Raw genomic sequence first — 25,350 nt, 5'->3', positions numbered from 1 at the left:
GGCAGGTATTTTCTCTCTTTGATTCCTCAGGGATATAAACTACCCTCTCCCTCTCCCTGTCTCTCCCCCAACCCCGCCCCCTTCATAAGGTACTGGGGTACAATGGAAGCAGGGGCTAAGGCTCTGCTGACCTCCCTTTACTGGCAAGCCTGCCATTTTGCATAGATGAGCATGTGAGCCCTAGGAAGGCACAGGCATTGAGCAGGACACCGTTCTTGTGCATTCCTGAGCACTGGGTTTAGGAAACCAGTTGCCTCACATCATCTCCTCAGTTCTGCTTTGATGAGAGAGCCCACAAGAACAGCAAAGGGAGACATGAGCTGGACCCTCAGCTTACACAAGTCACAGAGTTGACTGAAACCTGAGGGTTCAGCCTCCCGGCCTAGCTTGTCCAATACTGCATGCCCAAGCCTTGCCCTCCTGTTGAGGATCTTGAATCCGTGACCCATTCAGGTGAGCAAGAACCTTGTTTCCTCTGTTCACTTTTATATCCTTAGCACAGCGCCTGGCATACAGTAAGGGCACAATAAATAGGTGTTTAATGAATGCATAGAAGCCAGGGAGAGGTGGATATAGTTATACCATTCTTTCCTCCCTAAACTGGGACTTCTATGCTGAAAAGAAACACTGAGATTCAGTTAGGTGGTTGGGCTGATGGCCCAGTTAGTGGTTACTAATGGTTATTCATTCAACCAACATTTATTGAGCTGAAGATATGGTGGTAACTTTCCTACTTTTAGCACTGAAAGTTCTGTTTCCTGAGAAATCCCTCAGGCCTGGGCAAATCAGGACAGTTGGTCACCCTATACAGTCAAGAGCAAATACAGATACAGTCCTGCTCTTTGTGAAGCAAACCGTTTAGTTGGTGTGATGGGCATTAACACACGGGCTAACTGGGGAAAGTGCTGTGAAGGAGAGGAACTTGGAGAGAGAGGTTCTATGGAAGTCTGACACAGACCTTGACCTCCTTAAGAAAATGTCTGAGCTGAGATCTGAAGGATGGGAAGGAAGAATGCAGTGCACCAGGTAGAAGAAAGAGCCTGTGCAAAGCCTTGTGGCTGGAGCTTATGGGCAAGTTATGAAATAGGAAGATATGCTAGAGCAAAGGGAGAGAAGAGAGGTACAAGACAAACATGGAGAGGTAGGCAGGGCTCCATAAAAAGACCTGGGCTATTTTACCCTAAAAACAAGGAGAGAGCATTGAACAGTTTGACCTGATCAGCTTTGGATTTTTTAAGACCACTTTGGCTTCAGTGTAGGAGAAAAAGAATGGATTCTGGAAGTCCAGATAGGAGGCAAGGGCAGAGATGGTGGAGACTGCACTATAGGAGTCATGGAGAGAAGTAGATGGGTTGGAGACAAATATAAGAAAGAAATTGATAGGATGTGGTGGTAGATTGCATATGATAAGGAATGAGGGGCAGGGTGGATGGAGGGACTCTTGTCTTTGGAGATAATCAAAGCAGGGGTGAGGTTCTGGGCTCACGAGACTCCCAGCCACTGCTGAAGCAGCACTGCCCATAGTGCTCTTTAGAGAGATATGGGCAGCTATAGGAAATCCCAGGTCTTCCCAGGAGCTTACAGACATATTTGCAGCAGGGCCTAGTGTTCACAGAGTCCAAGCGGGAGCCCAGTTGATGGAAGCAAAATGATGCTGTAGCAAGGCAACCCTGTTGATGAGTATGCTTGTTGTCTTTGCATGCCAGACTGATGTAACCACATTTGGCTTTCCTGGGTAAGTTCCAGGAACCCAGAAAATGATGACTCAAGGACAAAATGCCTACGTTAGGCCGCTTTCACACATTCAGCGGGGTCTGGGCTGGCAAAGAGGCAGAGGCTGTTAGAGAAAAAACTGGGCTGGGAGGTGCCGGCCTGTACCCCCTCCTGCCAACCCTGTCTTATTTTTATTCACAGAGCCATCACAGTATTATATTAGCCTTCTATTTGTGTATTTGCCTCCCCACTAGAATCTAAGTTCCATGAAGGCAGGGACCCTGTGTGTTTTGTTCACTCTTTGTTTCTTCAGCACATAGAACAGTGCTTGGTATTGTTAAAAAAAGAGACAATAGGCCCAAAATGGAGTCCCTTGTGCTAAGCCCCACATCAGCAAACCAAGGCTTAATACCTAACCTAATTGCAGTGTCAACCTCTCTCCTAGTCTTAAAACAGTTAATCTGGAATTTCCTGGTAAGCAGTAGTAAGGTAATCTATCTGATAAAACCCTGCCATCCCCCAAAGAAAGATGAGGTAATGGCTCTTTCCTTGTCCCTGACCCCTTCTACCTATAAAAGTCTCCCATATTATTCAGCTCTTCGGAGCTCCTTTCTGTTTCCCACGTGGGATGCTGCCTGACTCACGAATCGTTGAATAAAGCAAATTATATCTTCAAATTTACTCAGTTGAATTTTTTTTTTTTTAATTCTTTTTTTTTTTTTTTTTTTTTTTTTTTGCTGTACGCGGGCCTCTCACTGTTGTGGCCTCTCCCGTTGTGGAGCACAGGCTCCGGACACGCAGGCTCAGCGGCCATGGCTCACGGGCCCAGCCACTCCACAGCATGTGGGATCTTCCCGGACCGGGGCACGAACCCGTGTCCGCTGCATCAGCAGGCGGACTCTCAACCACTGCGCCACCAGGGAAGCCCTGAATTTTGTTTTTTAACAACATATAGTAAGTGCTCAATAAACAGTTTTTGAATAAACACAGAAAAGCCAGAGTTCAAATGCCAGGGAGAGAATTAAGACAAGCACTAAGCTTAGGGAGGGGCTAGATATGCAACAGAAAGGGAGAGAGAGGACTTTAAATCAATTCGGGTGGGATATGGAGAAAGGCTAAAGGTGTCTGAGTGATTTCCTTAGGGCATAGGACTTGAATATATGGACAGCGTTGATGAGTTAACCCCATTTAGAGGGCCCAAGGAGACACAGCCATTGAGGTAAAGCAAGGAGTTAATCCAGAAGATTAAAGATGAATCAGCCAGACTTGGATCTAGATCAAATGTCTGAAACACTAACGTACTTTTACGCAAGGTTGCTCCTAATAGATTGAGTGAAAGCCCTTTAAATCTATGAGACTTTCCACACGAAAGGGGTGGTGGTCACAAAAAGGAGCCAGGTAAAGGTGGCTACATGGTCTAAGACACTGTTTTGTGAAAGGGTAAGAAAGAAATTTAGTTTTCAGGAAAGTAAGTGGATTTGCAAAAGGCATTTTAGGGGATAGGGAGGAACTGGCTGGAGATGAGACTGGCAAGGTAAATTACACCTACATTGAGAGGCATTTTGTGGGTCCAAGTGGACAGTTTGCTTCTTATATTTTTCCATGGGGGAGGAAGTAGGTAGGAAGATCACAGAAGTTCTTTTTTATCAAACAAATCACATAATCAGTTTTTGTTTATTTTTGAAGACAAATCTGGTGGAGATGTGTAGAAGAGTCACTGGAAATAAGTAATACTAAGGGTGTGGAAGGACGACAATAGGGTTAGGAGGCTTTGCAATAAGAGAAACAAGAGGCAATAAAGACCTGGACTGGAACAGCAGTCGTTGGGGAAGAGGGGAAAGGCCAAATATGACAGATATTTCTGAGGAATAATCTACAAAATGTCATCACTAATTGGGCTTAGTGGTGGACAGAGGAGGAATGAGTCTTGTTTCTGGCTTCGGAGATGGTGAGAAGAGCAACATCACTGTGTTAGAACAAGGATACTGAAAGGGACAAGTTTAGGAAGAAGATAAAAGACATGTAAATTGGAAGTGTCTGTGGGATGTCCAATTATCAAATGATTTTATTTGATAATGGGAGATACGCATCTTTTCAGAAAGGTTGTGACTTGGCAGTCATGAATATGGGAGTTGAAGCAATTAGTAAATAAAGCCTCCCCGTGAGGGTGCAGAGAGAGGACGACAAAGGATAAAATCTCAGAGGACCCCAACATTCAAGGAAATGTAAAACCCCCTGTAGTAAACCACATTCGCATTCTATAGAGTAGGAGCAATCATATTCAAATGTATGTCTTTGTTAGTATACAGCCAGAGAATAACTATCACAAAATGTTGTTTCATTGCATTTCAGTTAAAGGCTATCAAAATATCTAATATCTTACCAATGAAAAAATGTATTTGTGGTGGGAAAGGAGGAGAGGGAGAACAGGTCAGTATGTATAGGGGTGCCTGGGGGAATAGTTAGAAAAAGGTTTGGGAGTTCCCTAATGGCCTAGTGGTTAGGATTTGGGGCTTTCACTACCGTGGCCAGGGTTCAATCCCTGGTCGGGGAACTAAGATCCCACAAGCTGTGCAGCGCAGCCAAAAAAAAAAAAAAAAAAAAAAGTTTCAACCCAGAGAATTCTATGACATTGAGTGGCTTTCTATTTCTAGCTGTGGGTGCTAAGCTTCCGGTATTGCCTTGGGAAAATATCACTCCCACTGCTTCACAAGGAACTGGTTTTAGAAAGATTCCTCTTTCCTATTTTACCTCCTCATATGACAAGATAAATTAGCCACAGCTACAAAATCAACCTAAAGATTTCCATCATTTTAGCTATAAATGGGGACAAGAAAGGACCTCCTTATAAATTATGTTCTGTTTTCTTACAGTGCCTTTAAAGAGAAACGATGGCTTCAGCAGTTAGGAATAGCAAGAGTCCTAGCGAAAAAGAGCATTTCTAACCTGACTACCCAAGGAGCCCTGACAGCGTGTGAAAATCCTGCGGAAATTTTGCTTTGAAAAGTCATGACAATCCCAGTTTGGGTGAAGACCTGGTCAAATAGAACTTCTAGTTCTAATGCTAACATTTCTAATAACAGTTCTAATGCCGGAATTTCTAATAACAGTTCTGATGCTACACGACTATCAACAGGTTATTTAATGTTTAACACCATGTTTTCTTGGACTCCATCACGCAAAGTGAAAATTTAGGGCATTTGTTTTTGCATAAAGAGTCTGAGGAAGAATTCATAAGAAACTAAGAATAGTAGTTGTCAACAGGGTAGGGCAACTGGGAAGGTGGGAAACAAGGACATGAGCAAGAATGTTTACTTTCTCTTTTTTTTGCTTTCCTGGGATTTTTTAAAATACTTTTTGTTTTTTAAACCATACATAGTAAAAAATTAATTTAAAAGAATTCTATATAGGGCAAGTCCCTAGGAGAGTTATAAATACCATCTAAGTCTAATACTGGTCTCAGACATCTTTTGAATTTCTGCTAAAACACTGTTTACTATTAATTTTTAAAAATTGAGGTAGAGGGCTTCCCTGGTGGCACAGTGGTTAAGAATCCGCCTGCCAATGCAGGGGTCACGGGTTCGAGCCCTGGTCTGGGAAGATCCCACATGCTGCGGAGCACCTAAGCCCGTGTGCCACAATTACTGAGCCTGTGCTCTAGAGCCCACGAGCCACAACTACTGAGCCCGTGTGCTGCAACTACTGAAGCCTGTGTGCCTACAGTCTGTGCTCCACAACAAGAGAAGCCACCGCAACGAGAAGCCTGCATGCCACAACTAGAGAAAGACTGTGCACAGCAACAAAGACCCAATGCAGCCAAAAATAAAAATAAAAATAATAAATTTATTTAAAAAATTGAGGTAGAGTCTTCATACAGTAAATTGCAAAGATCTTAAATCAACAGCTTTAACAAATATATACATCTGTGTAACTAACAGCAATCAAGATGTGAACACTTCTATTACCCCAGAAAGTTCCTTCAGGTTCCTATCTAAGTCTATCTTAATCCATATAGACACCTGCTATTCTGATTTCTTTTTTTTAATAAATTTATTTATTTTATTTATTTATTTTTGGCTGCATTGGGTCTTCGTTGCTGCGTGCGGGCTTTCTTTAGTTGTGGCGAGCAGGGGCTACTCTTCTTTGTGGTGCACGGGCTTCTCATCACGGTGCCTTCTCTTGTGGAGCACAGGCTCTAGGCGCACGGGCTTCAGTAGTTGTGGCTCATGGGCTCTAGAGCACAGGCTCAGTACTTGCGGTGCACGGGCTTAGTTGCTCTGCAGCATGTGGGATCTTCCTGGACCAGGGCTCGAACCCATGTCCCCTGTATTGGCAGGCAGATTCGTAACCACTGCGCCACCAGGAATTCCTGCTATTCAGATTTCTACCTCCATGCATAACATTTCCCAATTAAAGGAATCATATAGTTGTTTACTTTTATGTCTGGGTTATTTTGCTCAACTTAATCTTTTGAGACTCATTTACATTGTTGTATGTATTAGTAGTACAATGTTTTCTTTTTTCTCTATGTAGTCATATCCCTTTTTTCATTCCTGATATTTGTATCTTTTGCCCTATTTTATTTTTGTCATGAATAGTCAGTCTTGTAATGATTTTGTCAATTTTACTAGTTTTCTACAATGAATCTTTTGTTTATTCTTTATATTGTATATTTGCTTTCTAATTTGTTAATTTCTTGACAGTTTCTACTTCTCTGATTAAATACTTTATCTGTCATCTAATGTTTTGGACATATTATTCATAGTTATTTTAGAGTACAGGTCTAACAACTCCAATATTTGTACTTCCTCCATACAAGTCTTCCGTAGATCTTTTTTTACTATTGAGTAGCATTCCATTGTGTAGGCACACCATAATTTATTCAAATGTATGTACCTTTGGGTTGCTTCAGTTTTGTGATATTGTGAATAAAGCTGCTTTAAACATTACTGTAAAGGTCTTTTTCTGGACATATGCTTTCCTTTCTTTTGGGCAAACACCTAGGTGTGGAATTGTTAGGTAATGGAGTAAATGTACATTTAACATTATAAGAAACTACCTAACAGTTCTCCAAAGTGGTATTACAGTTTTACACTTCCACTAACAATATACAAGTATTCTGGTTGCTTCACAGACCCATCAAAATTTGGTGTTATTAGTACTTTTGATTTTTAGTTATTCTAGTGGGTTTGCAATGACATTTCGTGGTTTTAATTTGCATTTCCTTAATAACTAATAATATTGAATGTTTTTTGTGTGCTTATTGGCCATTTGTACATTTTCTTTTGTGAAGTGTCAACTCAGGTTTTTTGTCCGTTTAAAAAATTGTGGTGCTTTCCTGGTGGTGTAGTGGTTAAGAATCCGCCTGCCAATGCAGGGGACACAGGTTCGAGCCTTGGTCCAGGAAGATCCCACATGCCGCGGAGCAACTAAGCCCGCGTGCCACAACTACTGAAGCCCACGTGCCTAGAGCCCATGCTCTGCAACAAGAGAAGCCACCGCAATGAGAAGCCCATGCACCAAAATGAAGAGCGGCCCCCGCTCACCCCAACTAGAGAAAGCCGTGCGCAGCAAGGAAGACCCAACGCAGCCAAAAATAAATAAATAAAATTTTAAAAATTGTGTTGTTTATCTTTTAATTATTGGTTTATCAGAGATTTCAATATATTCATGATACAAGTTGGTTTATTTTTGCCTGCACTTGGGCTCAGTAGTTGGATTCTAGAGTGCAGGCTTCAGTAGTTGTGGCACATGGGCTTAGTTGCTCCGCAGCATGTGGGATCTTCCTGGACCAGGGATCAAACCAGTGTCCCCTGTATTGGCAGGCGGATTCTTAACCACTGCACCACCAGGGAAGTCCCGCAAGCTCTTTGTCAGATACATGTATTGCAAATATATTTTCCCTATCTGTGGCTCTCTTTTTCATTTTATTAATGGTGTCTTTTGATAATGAAAGTTTTTAACTCTAATGAAGTACAATTTATCATTTTTTTCTTTTATGGTTCATGCTCTCTGCTTCCTCTCTAAGAAATCTCTGCCTACCCCACATTCATGAAGATATTCTTGTTTTCTTCTAGAAGTTTCACAGTTTTAGCTCTTATGTTAGGTCTATAATCCATCCTTAATTATTTTTGTGTGTGTTATGTGAGGTGAGAGTCAGAATTCTTTTCCATAAGTTTATCAAATTGTTCTAGTACAAGTTGTTGAAAGTTCCTTCCCCTCATTGAATACCTTGGTACCTTTGTCAAAAATCAATTTACAATATATGTATGGATCTATTTCCAAACTCTCTATTCCATTCCATTGGCCTATTTATTTTTCCTTATACTAAAACCACACTGTCTTAATTACTATAGCTTTACTGTGGGCCTTGAAATCAGGTAGTATGAATAACTTTGTCCTTTTTCCTACTTTGTTTTGGCTATTCTCAGTCTTTTGAACTCCCAAGTAGATTTTTTTTAAATAAACCTGTCGGTCTCTATAAAAAAGCCTGTTGGGATTTTGATTGGTCACAACTGACATCTTAATAATAGTGAATATTATAGCCCACAATATATTTACCTATCCATAGTATATGTCCCCATTTAAGTCTTCCATGATTTCTCTCATCAATGATTTTTAGTTTTTGGTGTAAAGGTCTTACAAATCACGTATTGTTTTCTTAAATATTGCATATTTTTGATGCTATTTGCTAGGAAGATTTTTAACATAGATTCTGTTACAATAGTCAGAAGCACCTAAAATCTAAATCTCATTTAAAAAAATGACTTTAGTTTGATATGTGATATTTAGTTTGATATTTAGTTTGATATCAAACCTTAGTTTGATATTATGGGGTTGGGGCACATAGAAGGTTAATACAAAGGAAAATACAAAGATGATACCAAAGAGATGTTGTAAGGCAGCATGTATATAGGTATTAGTTCATTGTAGAGACAGCAAGAGGGGACAGTGACTGGAACAGGGCACAGCAAAGGTTCTGGGGTACTGGTAACATTCTATTTCTTGATCTGGGTTAACAGATGTGTTCAAGTTGAGGAAATTCAACAAGAAGTATTTTTTAAAATTTTGTATCCTTTTCTGTATGCATTTTATCATCCAGTTGAAAAAGTTAACTAAAATAATGAAAAAAAAATTCAGGAGTTAATTCATGCATTTGATGGCAGCCTCAGACTCATGAGAGGGCAATTCATGTGAGTGATGGGTGTCACCATGCTTCCTTCCCCTTAACAGTGTGCTGAATCGAACTGAGATTCCTTGCAAGAGACGATACTATTTTATGTATCATTGAAAACATAACCAAGGAGATGCCTGGTGCAAAGATTCTGGGGCAGGAGTGTCTATGAAGAAGAAAGAAATATGGGGAAATATGAGAGGGAAAAAAGGAGGTGGAGGATGATAAGGAGAAAATGTGAGAAGACAATTGATAGGAAGCCTTGTTCCTTGCCAGAATCAACTGAAAAATTACAGCGTATTTATCCTTTCTTCACTTTAGCCCTAGTAAGATAGCATGAAGTGACATTAAGATCTCATTTTCTTATAATATTATACAGTTGTAAAGCACTATTATTAGCATAGACAGGATACCATGGGACATTTATTCTAAACCTGAATCTTATTTAAATCAAAGTTAAGTGTCACCTTCTCTTTGCTCCAGGTCATTTTGTTCCTTCCTCGGGTATTATCACTCATCACACTGTATTCAGATTACTTGACCGTCTCCTTTACTTTACTATCATCTCCTAGAAGGCACGAACAGTGTTTTATTCATCTCTAAGTTGCCAAGGCATAGCATATGCTTGAGCTTTGAGTCATTGCTCTATAAATATTTGTTATATTAAACGAATGGATTTTAGGATGATCATGCTCATGGAATGCTCAACGACCTGCGTACACAAAATCTGCTCCTATAAAATATAAATGTTTCAGTTAACAAATCATTTGTTAATGCTAATTTATTGTTTAATTTGATCATCAAAATCAATTTCTTAATATGAATTTATTAATTCATCTGAGCATCATAGCAGCCCTGCATGGCACAGAAGGACAGTCATCATTAAAACACCCATTTTACAAATGAAGAGGTTAAGTGTATAACATATAAGAATAACTTGTTGGAGGCCCTACAGGTAGAGAGAGTCAGAGCCAGATCTGGAACCTAGACTTCTGACTTTTCACTCAGGTAATTACCTCTAAACAACTACATAACATTTGGTAACAGAAAGTCACTCTGTACATTATCCTAGGAAGTTTTAGCTCCCAGGCTGGTTCCCCCAGCTATAACTTGGCTTTTTGACCACCTTCCTTGACCACCCCATTCTGTTAATCCTTATTTCCTACCTTCACCCCTGCCCCGCCCCCACCTTCACTCCCACTTCAGTCCCTGAGATCACAGGGAAGAAATGCTATTTTATATTGGCATAATATTACACCTATTTGTAAATTCATTTCGGCATTCCTTATTCCCTATATATAATGGACATTTTCTCCATAATGTATGTATAAAATCTTCTTCAGAAAATGCCATTTTTGCTGATCTGCAGCATAGTCTAAGTAAGAATTGGGGTCTCTCTGCAAATGCTGCTTCAAGACCTAACTAACAAGTTTAAAGACCTGCCTTTCTGTGCCCCACTATGGGAAACAATTTCAGTTTCAGTCAGATGTAAGGATTGAGGTAGACACAGAGAGCACAGCTGAAAAACTCTTCCAGTTTTCGCTTCTGCTCAGGAGACATGGAGTATAGAAAGCTTGGTGTATAGATAGACAGCTTTCTATCTATATCCCTAGATATAACAACTGTAGATGTGAAGTCTCTCTCTGTCTCTCTCTCTCTTTTCCCCCATGCTTTCCCCCACCAAGACAGTGAGATTTGAAGACTATCAATTAGCCATTCTGTAGTCTCTTATATTTGCACCACAACAGGTGAGAAGAGCGAGTTGGTAAAGGAACCAAATTCTCACACTGCCCCCAACACATAAAAATAAAGACAAGCGTAGTCGTCGTCTTCCTCCTCCTCATTGTCTTTATCCTAATTTATAATCACTCACAGAAATTGTTACCAACCTTCAGCTTTCAGCCTGCTGTGCAGAATGATGGGTTTTGGAGCAGGTGATCAAGGGCTCTGACCTTCTCCTTCCAGCTCTGTCACTGGCTTATGACATAGTCCTTGGAGCTTGGCTTTTCTTCATCTGTACAAACGATGGCCCCGCACCGTACAAACGATGTCATGGCTATTGAGCATATTAAATAAGATAAATCAAGTAAGATAACATATACAACAGCTCTGTACAAACTAATAGCTCTATGAAAGTTACTTTCGGGCTTCCCTGGTGGCGCAGTGGTTGAGAGTCTGCCTGCCAATGCAGGGGACGCGGGTTCGTGCCCCGGTACGGGAAAATCCCACATGCCGCGGAGCGGCTGGGCCCGTGAGCCATGGCCGCTGAGCCTGCGCGTCCGGAGCCTGTGCTCTGCAACGGGAGAGGCCACAGCATTGAGAGGCCCGCGTACCACACACACACACACAAAAAGTTACTTTCAACTGTTTGACCTCTCAGTTTCCTTATCTCTAATGGGAACAATAATGGTACTTACCTCATAAGGTTCTTGTGAACTCTAAATAAGTTAAATGTAAGAACAGTTCCTGACATAGTGCTTAATAAATGTTAGCTATTGATATTATTAATGTAAGCTCCACGGGGAGGGGGGGCGCGTGTCGAATTTTAAACTTTTTTCATCTTTCTTAGAGCACAGCATTCTACACCCGGCAGGCTACAACCGACTGGCGAACTGAAGAATCTTCTCATCCCAGTCCGCGCCGCGGAAGGCATTTGGGTGTAGGACGGCGGTAAGCCGGAACCGAAAGCTCGGGACGCTGAGACGCCGGAGCCTTTTTACGCTTGGACTCAGGGCCCGGAAGTGGCGAGGGCGGGGTTAGCGCTGCGGGGTGAAATCGGCCAGCCGGAGAAGATGCTGCTGGACCTGTCGGAGGAGCACAAGGAGCACCTGGCCTTCCTGCCGCAAGTGGACAGCGCGGGTCAGGGGGCCCGGCGGCGGAGGGTGGTGCTCTGCGGTCTGGGGTGGGGATCGGTGGGAGCGCCCGGTGCTAAGGGTCTCCTGGCTTCCGTTGCAGTGGTCGCTGAGTTTGGGCGAATTGCGGTGGAGTTCCTGAGGCGTGGCTCGAACCCCAAGATCTACGAAGGCGCTGCGAGTAAGCAGGGGGGAGGCACAGCGCTGAAAACTGCACGGAGAAGTGCGTTCTCTGTCCCCCATGGAGGGGAAGGGGTTATTGGGACTCTAAAGGTCTTATTCCCATTGTGGCAGAATAAAAGCAGAAGGGCTCTTCAGTCAGGGCGCAAATCCTGCCCGTCCCCTAAGTATTGTGAGTTTTTAAAAGCTTGTATTAAGTCGATTTCCTGACGTGTTAATGGACATAATACCATCTGCCAGAATACTGTGATGCTTACCTGCATCCAAGTGTGTGGAATAGCTGGATGAACCATAAATATACAAGTGTTTGGTTATTATTAGTTGTTCAGACATCTACTTTTGCTGAAGGATTTTTACCCCGATGGACGAGGGACGGTTTCTATTATTGTCCCTTCTGCCAGGCTTGAAGTAGCGGTGCACTCAAGAGAAGGACTGTGCGCCTGGTATTGTCTCCACTGGTCTGTTTTTGTAAAGGTTACATGGTGGGAAATACTGAAGGCATTTGGCTGGGAGTGGAGAATGAACAGGAGGCTATTACCAAGTAATTATTTTTTATAATAATTGCAGTGTTTGAAAACATGGAATAATAGATAACATTTACTCTTTAGAGTTTGAATAAAAGAATAAATACCACATAATTTATTTGCTCATTTTTCCTCTTTTTTCAGGAAAACTCAGCGTGAGTAGTGACACTGTCCAACATGGTGTGGAAGGATTAATACACCTCCTCACTGAAAGTTCAAAGCTCATGGTAAGGGCTTTTGTGGACTGTTTTGTATTAGCAGGACCTTTAGGAGGTTCAGTATACTCTACGTCAGTCCTGGCAGGATCTGCTCATTTCAGTAATGTTGTTACTGGTTTATAATGGATTTAGTGAAGTCATGCCTAAGCAATCTGACCATAATGTGATCTGCTGGCATGAATACCTCTTGTCAGTATAAATTAGAATTGCCTCTAATTCTGCATGTTATTAAACCATATACTATAGTGTGTATCCCAAGAGGAGGGAGAATGAAATGATTTAATTTTTTGCATATTAGCAGTATATAGCTTGGTGGAGAATTGAGAAAATGTTTTCCATTTTTTTTTAAGTGTTAGTTTCCCCTTCCTTAATACTAGCTGAGGGATCTTGTACCAGTATTTGTTTCTTCATGCTCCTAATAGAAAAAATATCTGAAAAATTACAGGTGGCTGCATGGGGTTTAATTTACATATTATCCATTCTACCGTGTCTCAGATTTACCTTTCTATAAGAATCACGCGTGACCCTTGTTAACCAGATTCCCGGTTCCTACCTCAAACCTATTGAATCAGGCTTTCCAGAGGAGGAGCTTGAGAATTAATCTTTTCCCAAGGTGCTTCAAGTGATTCTTAAGATCAGGCAAATTTGGGAAACTACACTAGAGGCTCAACATTTTGATAGTGAATCCTAATGCAGGAAGTGATAAAAGATGCAGTGTGGCTTACTTGAGTTGTTTTCACCCTAACAGTTAGATTATTTGAGTGGTTATGAACAACTACATTAAAAATTTATTTTATAGATCCCTTTTGTCAGGCTTCCTAAAATACTACACTTAGAGGTGGTCCACAGCAAACGCCCTGTCCCATAAATCCATGTTCCATTAATTGATATGGGGAACTCATTTTTGCTGCCCTAAGCAATCCTTTCTGGCCCTATCCAGAGCTTTCCTGGCTGCTCTTCTCCTGAGAATAGATCTCTAGCCTCTTGCTCTTCTGTGTAGTCAAACTGAATCTTCTGACAGACGACCTGGTGTGATTGGTCAGCTAACCTAACCTGCCCAGCCCCAAGGACTATAATCTCCTCCACAAAGGCAATGAGCCTGTTTGTTTTGTTCAGCTCTGTCTTCCTAGCACAAGACCTATCCCACAGTAGGATCTCAGAAAATATTTGTTGAAGGGATAAAATACACAAGCCTATGCTATTATAAACAGAAGCAAGTCTAATGACGTTAACAAACCTGAAAAAGAAAGGGTGGTATGCAGAAATTGGAAAAGAGCAAGGAAAGTAGAGTGTTAAAGTGGCTGAGGTGAATACAATGAAAGGAAGAGGAGCAAAGAGAAAGACTGTGCTTTCTCTACCTTTTTATCCCCTCCTCACTTCAATCATCCAATAAGGGAGTAAAAGCAAGGCTGCTGTTGGCAGCTTCCTTTTATCCTATTGAGGGTCAGTGCCAGTGTTAGGATTGGTCCCCAGTAATGCTGAACCATTGGACAGCAAAACCGTGACTCCATGCCCTTCTCTCCCAGCTCCCTTTCCTGGCCAAATATATGATTTCTTTGTGTCCAGTCAGCATCTGAGTATCCCACTAAGACTTACCCAAACCAGGAGCCCTCATTCTCTCACTAAGGTTTTTTTTTTTTTTTTTAAGTCTTTTGACACCATTCACCTACTTCTCCCATCCCACCTCCTACTCCCTGCCTCTGGCAACCACCAATCTGTTCTCTGTATCTATGACCTTGGTGGGTTTTTTGTTTTTGTTTTGTAAGATTTGACATGGAAGAGAGATCATACAGTATTCCTTTCTCTAATTAGCATAATGCCCTTGAGTTCCATCCATGTTGTTGCAAATGGCAAGATTTTATTCTTTCGTTTTTTTCTTATGGTGGATAATATTCCATTGTGTATATATGCTACAATTTCTTTATCCATTCATCCATTGATGGACAATGAGTTTGTTTCCTTATCTTAGCTATTGTAAACAGTGATGCAGTGAACATGGCGGCACATGTATCTGTTCAAGTTAGGGTTTTTGTTTTCTTTGGATAAATACCCAGAAGTAGAATTGCTGGATATTGTGGCAGTTTGATTTTTAATTTTTTGAGGACCCTCCATTACTGTTCTCCATGGTGGCTGCACCAATTTACATTCCCACCAGCAGTACAAGAGGGTTCCCTTTTCTCCGCATTGCCAACACTTGTTATCTGTTTTCTTTCTGATAAGAGCCATTCCAGCAGGTGTGAGATGATATCTCATTGTGATTTTGATTTGCATTTCCCTGATGATTAATGATGTTGAGCATCTTTTTCATGTACCTGTTGGCCATCTGTATGTGTTCTTTGGAAAATGTGTGTTCAGATCTTCTGCCCATTTTTTAATCGAATTGTTTGGTTTTTTGGCTATTGAATTATATGAGTTCTTTATATTTTTGGATATGAACCCTTTATCAGATATATGATTTACAAATATTTTCTCTCATTCAGTAGGTTGCCTTTTTATTTTGTTGATGCTTTCCTTTGCCCTGCAGAAGCTTTTTATTTTTTTTATTTTTATTTTTTATTATAAATTTATTTATTTATTTATTTATTTTTGGCCACGTTGGGCCTTCATTGCTGTGCACAGGCTTTCTCTAGTTGCGGTGAGTGGGGGCTACTCTTCATTGTGGTGCGTGGGCTTCTCATTGCAGTGGCTTCTCTTGTTGCGGAGCATGGGCTCTAGGCACGCAGGCTTCAGTAGTTGTGGCTCATGGGCTCTAGAGCGCAGGCTCAGTAGTTGTGGTACACAGGCTTAGTTGCTCTGCAGCATGTGGGATCTTCCCGGACCAGGGATTGAACCTGTGTCCCCTGCATTGACAGGCAGATTCTTATCCACTGTGCCACCAGGGAAGCCCCCAGAAGCTTTTTAATTTGAAATAGTCCCACTAGTTTATTTTTGTTTTTGTTGCTTATTTTTATGTATCAGAAACTCGGAATTTGGAATAGTGGGCAAGGGTTGCCTTTTACTAAGGAGTGTTATTTCTTTTACTAGACAGAAAAGAATTAAGGGATTTCATATTCTTTTGCATATATCCAGTATTTCAGCATTTCCTAGACAAAAATAAATTTTGATGTTCTGTTAAACTCGATTCACTTTTAGATTTCTGAACTGGATTTCCAAGACTCAGTTTTTGTTCTTGGATTCTCTGAGGAATTGAACAAATTGTTGCTTCAGCTTTATCTGGACAACAGAAAAGAGATCAGAACGATCTTGAGTGAACTGGCACCAGACCTTCCCAGTTACCACAGCCTTGAATGGAGACTAGATGTACAGGTATGACTATTTTTGTTTAAACCTGACATAGAATATAAGATTTATTTTACGTTTATGTCCTGAAGCTTCTTGTATTCTTTACCATCTTAACCAAACTCTGGTTTGAAACTTTAGTTTTTTAATGTTCATTTTTAGACCATTTCCCGAATAGTTCATTTTCTTATATTTTTCATGTGTTCACATTGGTTTAACTTATGAAGTTTATAAGAAATAGGTTATTTGGAAAAGCAGGTGGCTATCCATATTTTTAAAGTGGTGCTTAGCTTTTTAAGAACTTTCTGTCTAAATAAAACACATATGTAAAAAAGTACACAGGTCAGTATACAGCCCAATGGATTATGGGGTGAAAACACTCATGAAACCAACACTCACCAGCACCTCAGAAGCATCCTCCTTGCCTCCTACCAATTACTTCCCCATCCTTCTTTTCAAAGGTAACTAGCGTCCGGACTTCTGATGCACAGATTACTTTTTCCTGCTCTTTTAACTTTCTATACATGGAATGATTCAGTAAATATTCTTCTGTGTCTGCCTTCTTTTTGTGAGATTGGGTTGTTTTTAAAGCCACATAAATAACCAAAAGGGATATTTCAGACTATCACGTGAAGCCCTTTCTCAAGCAGTGACAGATAAGTTAATTAATAGATGTTTGCTGAATGTCATCCACTCACTAATCAGCTCTAATCAGAGCTGCTCTGAATGCTTTGGGACACAAAAGAAGTGTAAGACACTTTCTCAGCTGGGAAAGATGTTATCTGGTTAGGGATATTCGTGTTCTCAAAATAACTAGTAATTAAAGATAGTTGTGAAATACGGTTCTGGAGAGGAAAAGAGAATAGAATTGTATAAATGAAGATACAGCTGAGTATTTCAAAAAAGCTGTATAGCTCAGATAGTTCAGCGTACACTGGCATGATCCAGAAAAGCTTCCAGAAGAGGAGGTGACATTTCAGAGAAATGAATGGATAGAGAAAACCAGGGTAACATTCTTGACAGAGGAGACAGCATAAGTTGTAAAGGCCCACATGGATGTGGGAATGAACAGATGAATATGTGGGCTAGCTCCCTAGTTCCCAGACTTGACTGCACACTGGAATAACCCAGGGAACTTTCAAAATTCTGATGTCTCTGTCCTACCCTCGAGGTTCTGATTTATTGGTGTGGAGTTCGCCCTGGGTATCAGGATTTTTTAAAGCTCCCCTGTCACCCAGGTAATTCTAATGTGCAATAACGTTTGTAAACTGCTGTAATAGTGGATTCTTCCTCATTTGAATGGCCCAGGTAGGTTATAGAAATTCAGTTAGAGTTTAGCGATTATATCCCAGTGTGTTGAGTGCTTGAATATATATTAACACAGGAGAGACTATAAACAGATTATAGGCTCCTTGACGGTAGGTGCTGTGTCTTGTTCACTACTGTGTCTCCAACACAATGCCTGACACATAGGCATTCAGTACTGAATATAAACAAGGAGAGGTGGTCAGCAGCTTCTTAACCGTGTTATTTATTAAATATTTCTTGTACACCTATCATGTGCCAAGTGGTGTGGCTACAGCAAAGAACTTGATACAGTTTATGCTCTTGGAGACCTTAGAAGCAGCAACTCCTGTGGGGCTCACGGGGAGGAAGAGATCACTGTGGTTATGCCTTTATGTTTAAGTCCTCTTATAACCAGGTGGAGGAGATTTGGGGATGGTCATGTTCATGAACTTCAGCACTAGTTTATCTTGTATCCCTCTCTTATGTGGAGATAGCTTCTGACTTTTGGGTTCCAGTAGCTCTTAGAGGTTCTTTTTTTGGCTTTATTGATTTGCTTTGAGTTTTTCCATTATTAAGACATTTTTAGAAGTTAGAAACTTAGGCAATTGAAATTTCTAAAATTAGACTCAAGAGAGTTCATTTGCCCAGTAAAATGAGTTTGCATTGCTGTGTTACTGCAAGGACTAATACAGTTTAATGTTGAGGGTATATTGAATGAATATTGCCATGTGGTGAGGTGTATTTAAGGGCTAAAAGAGCTACTCAGAGAACCAATGGATTTACTGAGCTCCAGCAAGGAAGGAAGAGAAGAAAGTCTTGTCAGATGAAGACCAGATAAATGGCTAGGAAACTAGTAACAGGATATAGAACCTTTCATTTTTGAGTAGCTGACTCATCTCATGGAGACTGGTAGCAAATGGATAGTTACCAGCTAATTATTGTGCAGTTGCTGATGGGAAATAACTGAATCATCATAAGTTAGTTTCTAATAGAAGTATTTCCCATACTTCATAAATTGCCAGCACTTGTTAAATAACATCAGTAAATTGAATGCATTGAATGAGACCAGTGCAGGAGAATGTTACCTTTAGGGCTGATCCTTTTAAAGTTGCTGCTGTTATTTTTACAGGGAGAAGGACAGAATTTCATCCCCATTAAAAAAATAAGTCCATATCAAGAACTTTGTGGAAAGAAAAACTTTGTGGGCTACTGTTCTTTATCCTGTAGTACTGTCATTCAGTACCTTTGAATCACCCTCCCCAAATTACAACCCCCTCCCAGGCCCCTAAGGGTAACCATTATCCTGAATTTTCTGTTAATCTTTTCTTTATAGTTTTTTTAATGTATATGTTTTCACTAGACTGTATAGTTTTTAGATTTTCACGTATTCTTCTGCAACTTGCTTTTTTTTGTTTGTCTTTTTTTATTTTTGGTTATGTTGGGGTCTTCGTTGCTGCATGAGGGCTTTCTCTAGTTGCGGTGAGCGGGGTCTACTCTCCGTTGCGGTGCTCAGGTGGCTTCTCTTGTTGTGGAGCATGGGCTCCAGGCACGCGGGCTTCAGTAGTTGCGGCATACGGGCTCAACAGATGTGGCTCACGGGCTTAGTTGCTCCGCGCCATGTGGGATCTTCCCGGACCAGGGCTTGAACCTGTGTCCCCTGCATTGGCAGGCAGATTCTTAACCACTGTGCCACCAGGGAAGCCCTGCAACTTGCTTTTTTGATTGAACGTTTTCTTTTTAGATTTATTCATGACAATTCACGTTGCTGTAGTTCACTTCTTTTTGCTGTCATTTAGTAAGCATTTCACTGTATGAATATTCTCAATTTATCCATTCTGTTGTTAAAGAATATTTGAGGTTTGTCTAGTTTTGGACTCTTGGAAGCAAATACTATTATGAATATGTGTATATGTGTAAGAGTTTAAGGTAAATACCTAGGAGTGGAATTGCTGGTAATGTATACGTTTTCCGAAGTGATTTTGTCATCAGTCTCACCAGCAGTGGATGAGAGTTTTCATTACCATCACTTTACAGTGCTCCGTATGGATAGGTTTCTAATTCTTGCAAGTCAGATAAACAGTATCTTACGATTTTATTGGCCATTTTACTGATTTCTAATAAAGTTGAACATATTTCCTACGTTTATCTATTTGTGTTACTTCTGCAGAGTGCTTGGATAGGTCTCTGTACAATTTTTTCTTGGTTTTGTGGGGTTTGTATTAAATCAGAGCAGTTCTTCATACATTCTTGATACTAACTTTTTTTTGTTTGTTTGTATGTGTTACAAAATATCTTTTCTCAGTTTGTGGCTTGTTTTTCCACCATTTTTAGGTATCCTTCAAAGAAATTTTAATGATCGTTCAATGTATCCATTTTTTTCTTTATTTTTTTTTTTATATCATGTTTAAGAAACCCTTCCATGCAGACTATACATCCTGATTGACTATACATTCTAGTTTCTTTTTTTTTCCCAAAGGTTTGGGGTTTTTTTATATAAATTTATTTTATTTATTTATCTTTGGCTGCCTTGGGTCTTTGTTGCTGCGCGCGGGCTTTCTCTAGTTGTGGCGAGCGGGGGCTACTCTTCATTGCAGTGCATGGGCTTCTCATTGCGGTGGCTTCTCTTGTTGCAGAGCATGGGCTCTAGGCACGCAGGCTTCAGTAGTTGTGGCGCACAGGCTTAATTGCTCCGTGGCATGTGGGATCTTCCTGGACCAGGGCTCGAACCTGTGTTCCCTGTATTGACAGGCGGATTCTTAACCACTGCGCCACCAGGGAAGTCCCTCTTTCCAAAGGTTTTAAAGTTTACTTTTCTTTTTGAAGTCTGTGATTCATCTGAAATTAGATTTTTATGTATGCTATAATGTAATTATTATATGTTTAGCATGATTATTAAATAGTCCTTATGCTCTTATTCCATTTAAAATCAAGCTTGCAAGCAGAAGCCTCAGGCAACAGATGAAACCATCAGTGACTATAAAGCTACACCTTAATCAGAATGGAGATCACAACACCCAAGTTCTGCAGACAGACCCAGCCACCCTGCTTCATTTGGTTCAGCAATTGGAACAAGCCTTGGAAGAGATGAAAACAAACCACTGTAGGAGAGTTGTGCGCAATATCAAGTAGTCCCAACTTGTTTTCTTCCCATAGAATCACTTGTGAATTGATGATATGCAGCAGTTACTTTTCAAAATAAATTTTTTAATTGATAGTGATAAATACATAGAGATTTCATAACATTTCTTTTCCTGTGTGAAGATACTGAGGTCATGATCAAAGGCTAAGTAAATTTCCTTTCCTGGTGCTAAATGTGGTCAGCTTCTTGACAATTAAGATGTATTTTGTATTTTAAATGTGTAAATAGGATTGAATCAACTGGAAGTGAATCTATACTGTTCAAATCTTCTGTATATATAAATGACTGTACTTTTTTTGATACTTCTTCTGACTACTTAACTTTATTATATTCCTTCTTATTGACCTAAATTTGACAGTAAAGTTCACAATGTAATGCTATTACTATTCAGAATATTCCTAGACAGTTTAATATTTTTGACCTTTAAAAGCACCCCATGAGGGCTTCCCTGGTGGCACAGTGGTTGAGAGTCCGCCTGCCGATGCAGGGGACACGGGTTCGTGCCCCGGTCCAGGAGGATCCCATATGTCACGGAGCGGCTAGGCCCGTGAGCCATGGCCGCTGAGCCTGCACGTCTGGAGCCTGTGCTCCACAACAGGAGAGGCCACAACAGTGAGAGGCCCACGTACCGCAAAAAAAAAAAAAAAAAAAAAAAGCACCCCATGATGTTAACAGCCACAGAATAGTTGGAAGTGAATATAAACTTTTTTAATGCTGTATTTAGGCGGTTCTTGCAATTTTTCTTTGCCTGTGAATATAGTAAGTATTTACCATGTCGCTTAAGTTTAAGTTGCCATGGCTAATAAGCTTAAATAGTACTCAAATTTGTGTGAATATATTGCATTTTATTAAGGACTACTTTTTTTTTTTTTTTTTTTTTTTTTCTTTTTGCGGTATGCGGGCCTCTCACTGTTGTGGCCTCTCCCGTTGCTGAGCACAGGCTCCGGATGCGCAGGCCCAGCGGCCATGGCTCACGGGCCCAGCCGCTCCGCGGCATATGGGATCCTCCCAGACCGGGGCACGAACCCGTATCCCCTGCATCAGCAGGCGGACTCTCAACCACTGCGCCACCAGGGAGGCCCCAAGGACTACTTTTTTCCCCCTATTATCCAAAGCATCTAAGAGATACACTGTCATTTACATTTATAAACAATGGATGCAGACATAATGTAATCAATTCTTAATTATCTGGATATAAATTATAGTCACATTTTATAATTCGGTTCGAATAAAGTATAAAGAGGGCAAAGAGAGGCCATGTTTACTACATTCCAAGCAAATATCCCTTCTTCCTTACAAACTTGATTTTTGTTTTGTTTTGCTTTTTAGTGGGTAACTATAAGCTGTTAGCCTGAAAAATTTAGATGCTGATGTGTCAGGTCAGCCTCATAGAGTACAGGGACACAGGGAAACTTAAGGAGACACAAGGAGGCTTAATGAGTAACAGACTTAAGGAGAAAGTTATATGGAAGAGTAGAAACTGGGGTTCAGTCTTAAATATCTAGCCAAGACCTTATTCTGAGAATCTCATCCCATGCAGCAACTCAGGAAGTTCTTTAGAAACGTCAGACTCTAAACTGTACTCTAAGCTCTACCAATACTTGGCCTTCTAAGAGTTAGAGATTTTCAGGTCAGAGTGACATCATGTTTCTTCTTTCTCTTAGAGAGCCCAGCAGGAAACAGAGGCCAGTGGAAGAAAAGCACAATTGATATTGCCACCCATCATCCCCCTGCAGGCATCTGGGTCACCCTTTTCCCTATAATATCAGATATTAGCAAACTATAATCAGATAATTTTTAATTATAGTGATAACTTGATTAATGAAGCTTTCATATTAACAACCTCACAAACAAAAGGAAACTTTATATATTACATGAAATAGTAGCATATGTCATCAGGTTTAAAAGCAACATGCCTGCCAAGCTTATATGATGAAAATAGCTCTGTGAGGCTTCTTATTTGTCCGCATTTGGTGGGAGATAAGCAGGGCTGACTCCAGCCAAGATTGAAATAATATCCCTGTGTCTCCTTAGGGCAACCTTTCTTCTTTCTCCGTATCCACTGTTCTTACCCCAAGCAAAACAACAAAGCACATGTTAGTCTTTTTTTTATTTGTATCAAACTCCCCTGGTCTCCTTTGGCTGTACTTTGTTATTCTTTCTGATGTTCTGCCTTTTTTGCCTTTTTGGGCCAGAGTGAGTTGGGAGCAGTCTCCTAATTTCCTTTTGAATCTGGGACTCACGTTTTTTTTTACAGACCGTCTAATGAGCCTCTTCCTTTTCTTGTTTGGACACTCCACACCCTTATGCATTCCTCTGCCTTGTTTGTTTTATGGCACATTTGATTTTTTTGTAATTTGTATATGAACATATTTTCTGCAGATGCAGTCACTATTCTACTCTCATATATGACCAGGTTTCTTGACTCTGGGATGTTCCTTTCCATCTGTAACTGTCTAAATGTTTGTTAAAACATTTTGGATTATGAGTATGCTAATTTTTTAGGATTTGCTGATGCATGTTTAGACTAGTTTAATAGCTTTTATGTCTCAAAGCCAGAATAGTAACATCTCATCTCTCAGAACAGAGCTGTGAGTAGGAAATAATCAATATGTATAATCAAAAAGTCTACATATACTTCACCCATTGGAAGTCTCCTTTGTGTTTCACAAAATTCCATGAGCTTGTTTTGTTATTGATATTTCCAAGCTTAGGTAAATATAAAGCAGCAAACTAGAAAAGTGGTAGGGATACCATAAGAAGAAAATATACTTCTTTGAAAACTGAAAAGTGAGAACCTGATACCAAGGAAAGTTTGAAAAATCATAAGTGTGTGTAAGGGATGCATGTGTGGGAGCCCTTAAAATTTATAGCAGTATGTGGCCCTTTAGTATATAATCCTATGAGAAGGTTAAGAGGTCAGTCTTTGGAACTGGACAAAAGGGTTTGAATTTTAGGCTCTGGCTTCTTTTGGGTCCTTGATAAATTCCCAAAGCCTTGTTTTCTTCATCTTTACAATAGGAGTAATAACACCTATCTCACTGGCTTGTAGAGACCAAATGAGACCACATATATAGAATGTTTAGCATAGTATTGGGCTTTAGAAAATACTCGTGTAGACTAAGGATCTCATTATTTTGTAGCCTTGAATTCTGTCTCATATACTCTATTTAAGAAACAGAAAATGTTACCTGATTTCTATACTGAGTTTGAATAACCCATATTAAAAATTTTTTTTGAAGTCTAAAGGAAGAAAAAAGAGGGAATTTAAATACATTTTTAGTAGTACCTTTATCGAAAATTTTAATTCTTAGAATGATATACATATAACTCTCCAGAAAACTCAGCTCTTCAAAACTGCCTAGTCCTCATAGGACTCAGGTAGACAAGCTGAAGATTTTATCTATACGCTTGGTCTAGAGTCCCTTTTTTCTGTCTTTTTTTCTCCACACCAGTGAAAGAAGCATGGGAATCTCAAGATACTAGCTAAGCCAGGTCTCTTTTTCTAGGTAATATTATATCTAAGTGGAGTTGTTTTTAATCTCCAGGAGAAAACACATAATACTTCTTTGTAGTTTCTCATAGCCTTCATGGTCAGGAAGATCTGTCAGCTGCTGTATAAAATCTTCCTGCTATAATGTATGCACTCTTCTCTGTACATTTTTTTTTTAATATATGTTTAAGTCTCTCTTTAGCTTACCCTTCCACAGTTTCCATAGTAATAGGTTACTGTCATCCCTTTTCCTTTCTTTCATTAATGGTAGAAAATATTTTGGTAAAAATGGTATCATACTACATTGCCTCTAGTTTAAATATATTCGTTTTTAAAACCACCATGACCGTTATGTTCAAACCTAAATACTTTCCTTAAAAACAAAACAAGCAAGCCCAGCTTCACCATTAATGTGGTTACTTCAGTGAGCTTTACAAACTTCAAAAGCAATGTTTTAATTATAAAAGCAGAAGAAACCCATTATTTCTCAGCTTTGCAAAATAGTATGTACTACTTTGAGATGAGAAAATGATGTACTTTATGGCAATAAAATATACATATTTAGTGATTCAATCACTGAATACTAATGGCTCTTCGTTTTATGTTTGTATAACTCCAGTCCTCTCTGCTCAGGAACTCAAATGACTTAATTATGTTTGGTAGCCACGAGTCCATAAGATTCTACTTAACCATAACGGGGAAATATAGGAAAAGTAATTTTATTTCCTTAATGAACCTAAAGTAAAAAGGAGCATCAGGAATACAAATATCCACATTAATGTATTCTGAAACTTGGCTTCTATCAGGTTGTTGCCATTTTAAACCCAAATAACTTTTTATAAGATAATTTTTAAAATAATTATAGTGTAAATTATGTAATCATTAGAAATATTGCTAATTATGTGGCTATCAGAGTGGGAGGCCATGCACTTTTATTATACTTGCACCTAAATTGATATTTTTTAGTTGCAAAGACTACAATTTTCATTTTCCTCTCCTGCAGTTACCATATCTTCTGCAGAACAGTCTGCCCAACCATCAGCTAAAAAAGAGAGGCAACGCCAAGAAAAGGATGTTTGCCCTTTCTCACAAACCATGTGAGAGCTTTTACCTCTTTTATTCTTAATTTTTCTTACTCTTTTTTTTTTTTTTTTTTTTTGCGGTACGCGGGCCTCTCACTGTTGTGGCCTCTCCCGTCGCGGAGCACAGTCTCCGGACGCGCAGGCTCAGCGGCCATGGCTCACGGGCCCAGCCGCTCCGCGGCATGCGGGATCTTCCCGGACCGGGGCACGAACCCACGTCCCCTGCATCGGCAGGCGGACTCTCAACCACTGTGCCACCAGGGAAGCCCAATTTTTCTTACTCTTTACTCTTTTACTTTGAGGTATAATCCACCCATTTATGTATGACATTGTGCTGATAGGAAAACAAAGCAAATTTTAAAACCTTTTCTGGCTCTTTTTTTTTTTTTACGAAGGTTCTGACTCCGCT

At 40.1% G+C, this 25,350-nt stretch overlaps 3 protein-coding genes across 4 annotated transcripts in view; 2 read left to right on the top strand and 1 right to left on the bottom strand.

Moving 5' to 3' along the window:
- ANKUB1 (ankyrin repeat and ubiquitin domain containing 1) overlaps nt 1-4,716 on the top strand; it is a gene marked incomplete at both ends in the record, with an annotated part of 46,991 nt that extends 42,275 nt beyond the window's left edge. The window contains one exon of the mRNA XM_082625549.1: nt 4,587-4,716. Coding sequence (XP_082481675.1) covers nt 4,587-4,716 — 130 coding nt within the window. The remainder of the gene's footprint in view (nt 1-4,586) is intronic.
- Nucleotides 1-10,899, bottom strand: part of RNF13 (ring finger protein 13) — a 230,767-nt gene extending 219,868 nt beyond the window's left edge. The window contains exon 1 of the mRNA XM_082625551.1: nt 10,777-10,899. The gene's annotated coding sequence lies outside the window, so the exon portion shown is untranslated. The remainder of the gene's footprint in view (nt 1-10,776) is intronic.
- A 722-nt stretch (nt 10,900-11,621) lies between these two features.
- Nucleotides 11,622-21,249, top strand: COMMD2 (COMM domain containing 2). Of its 2 annotated transcripts, none has more exons than XM_082624708.1 (5): nt 11,622-11,746; nt 11,843-11,920; nt 12,588-12,670; nt 15,794-15,967; nt 20,159-21,249. In XM_082624708.1, exons 1-5 carry the CDS (start codon nt 11,680-11,682, stop codon nt 20,354-20,356), a joined length of 600 nt encoding a protein of 199 aa, XP_082480834.1. In that variant the 5' UTR covers nt 11,622-11,679; the 3' UTR covers nt 20,357-21,249. The 2 variants fall into 2 exon arrangements, with proteins under 2 accessions (XP_082480834.1, XP_082480833.1); XM_082624707.1 differs by having other exon boundaries at nt 11,843-11,962.
- Nucleotides 21,250-25,350: the final 4,101 nt, after the last annotated feature.

Source organism: Mesoplodon mirus (assembly GCF_964341445.2).
Source record: "Mesoplodon mirus genome assembly, chromosome: 6".
NCBI lineage: Eukaryota > Metazoa > Chordata > Mammalia > Artiodactyla > Ziphiidae > Mesoplodon > Mesoplodon mirus.
Note: the sequence above shows the minus strand (reverse complement) of the source record. Positions and strands in the feature narration are given on the sequence as shown.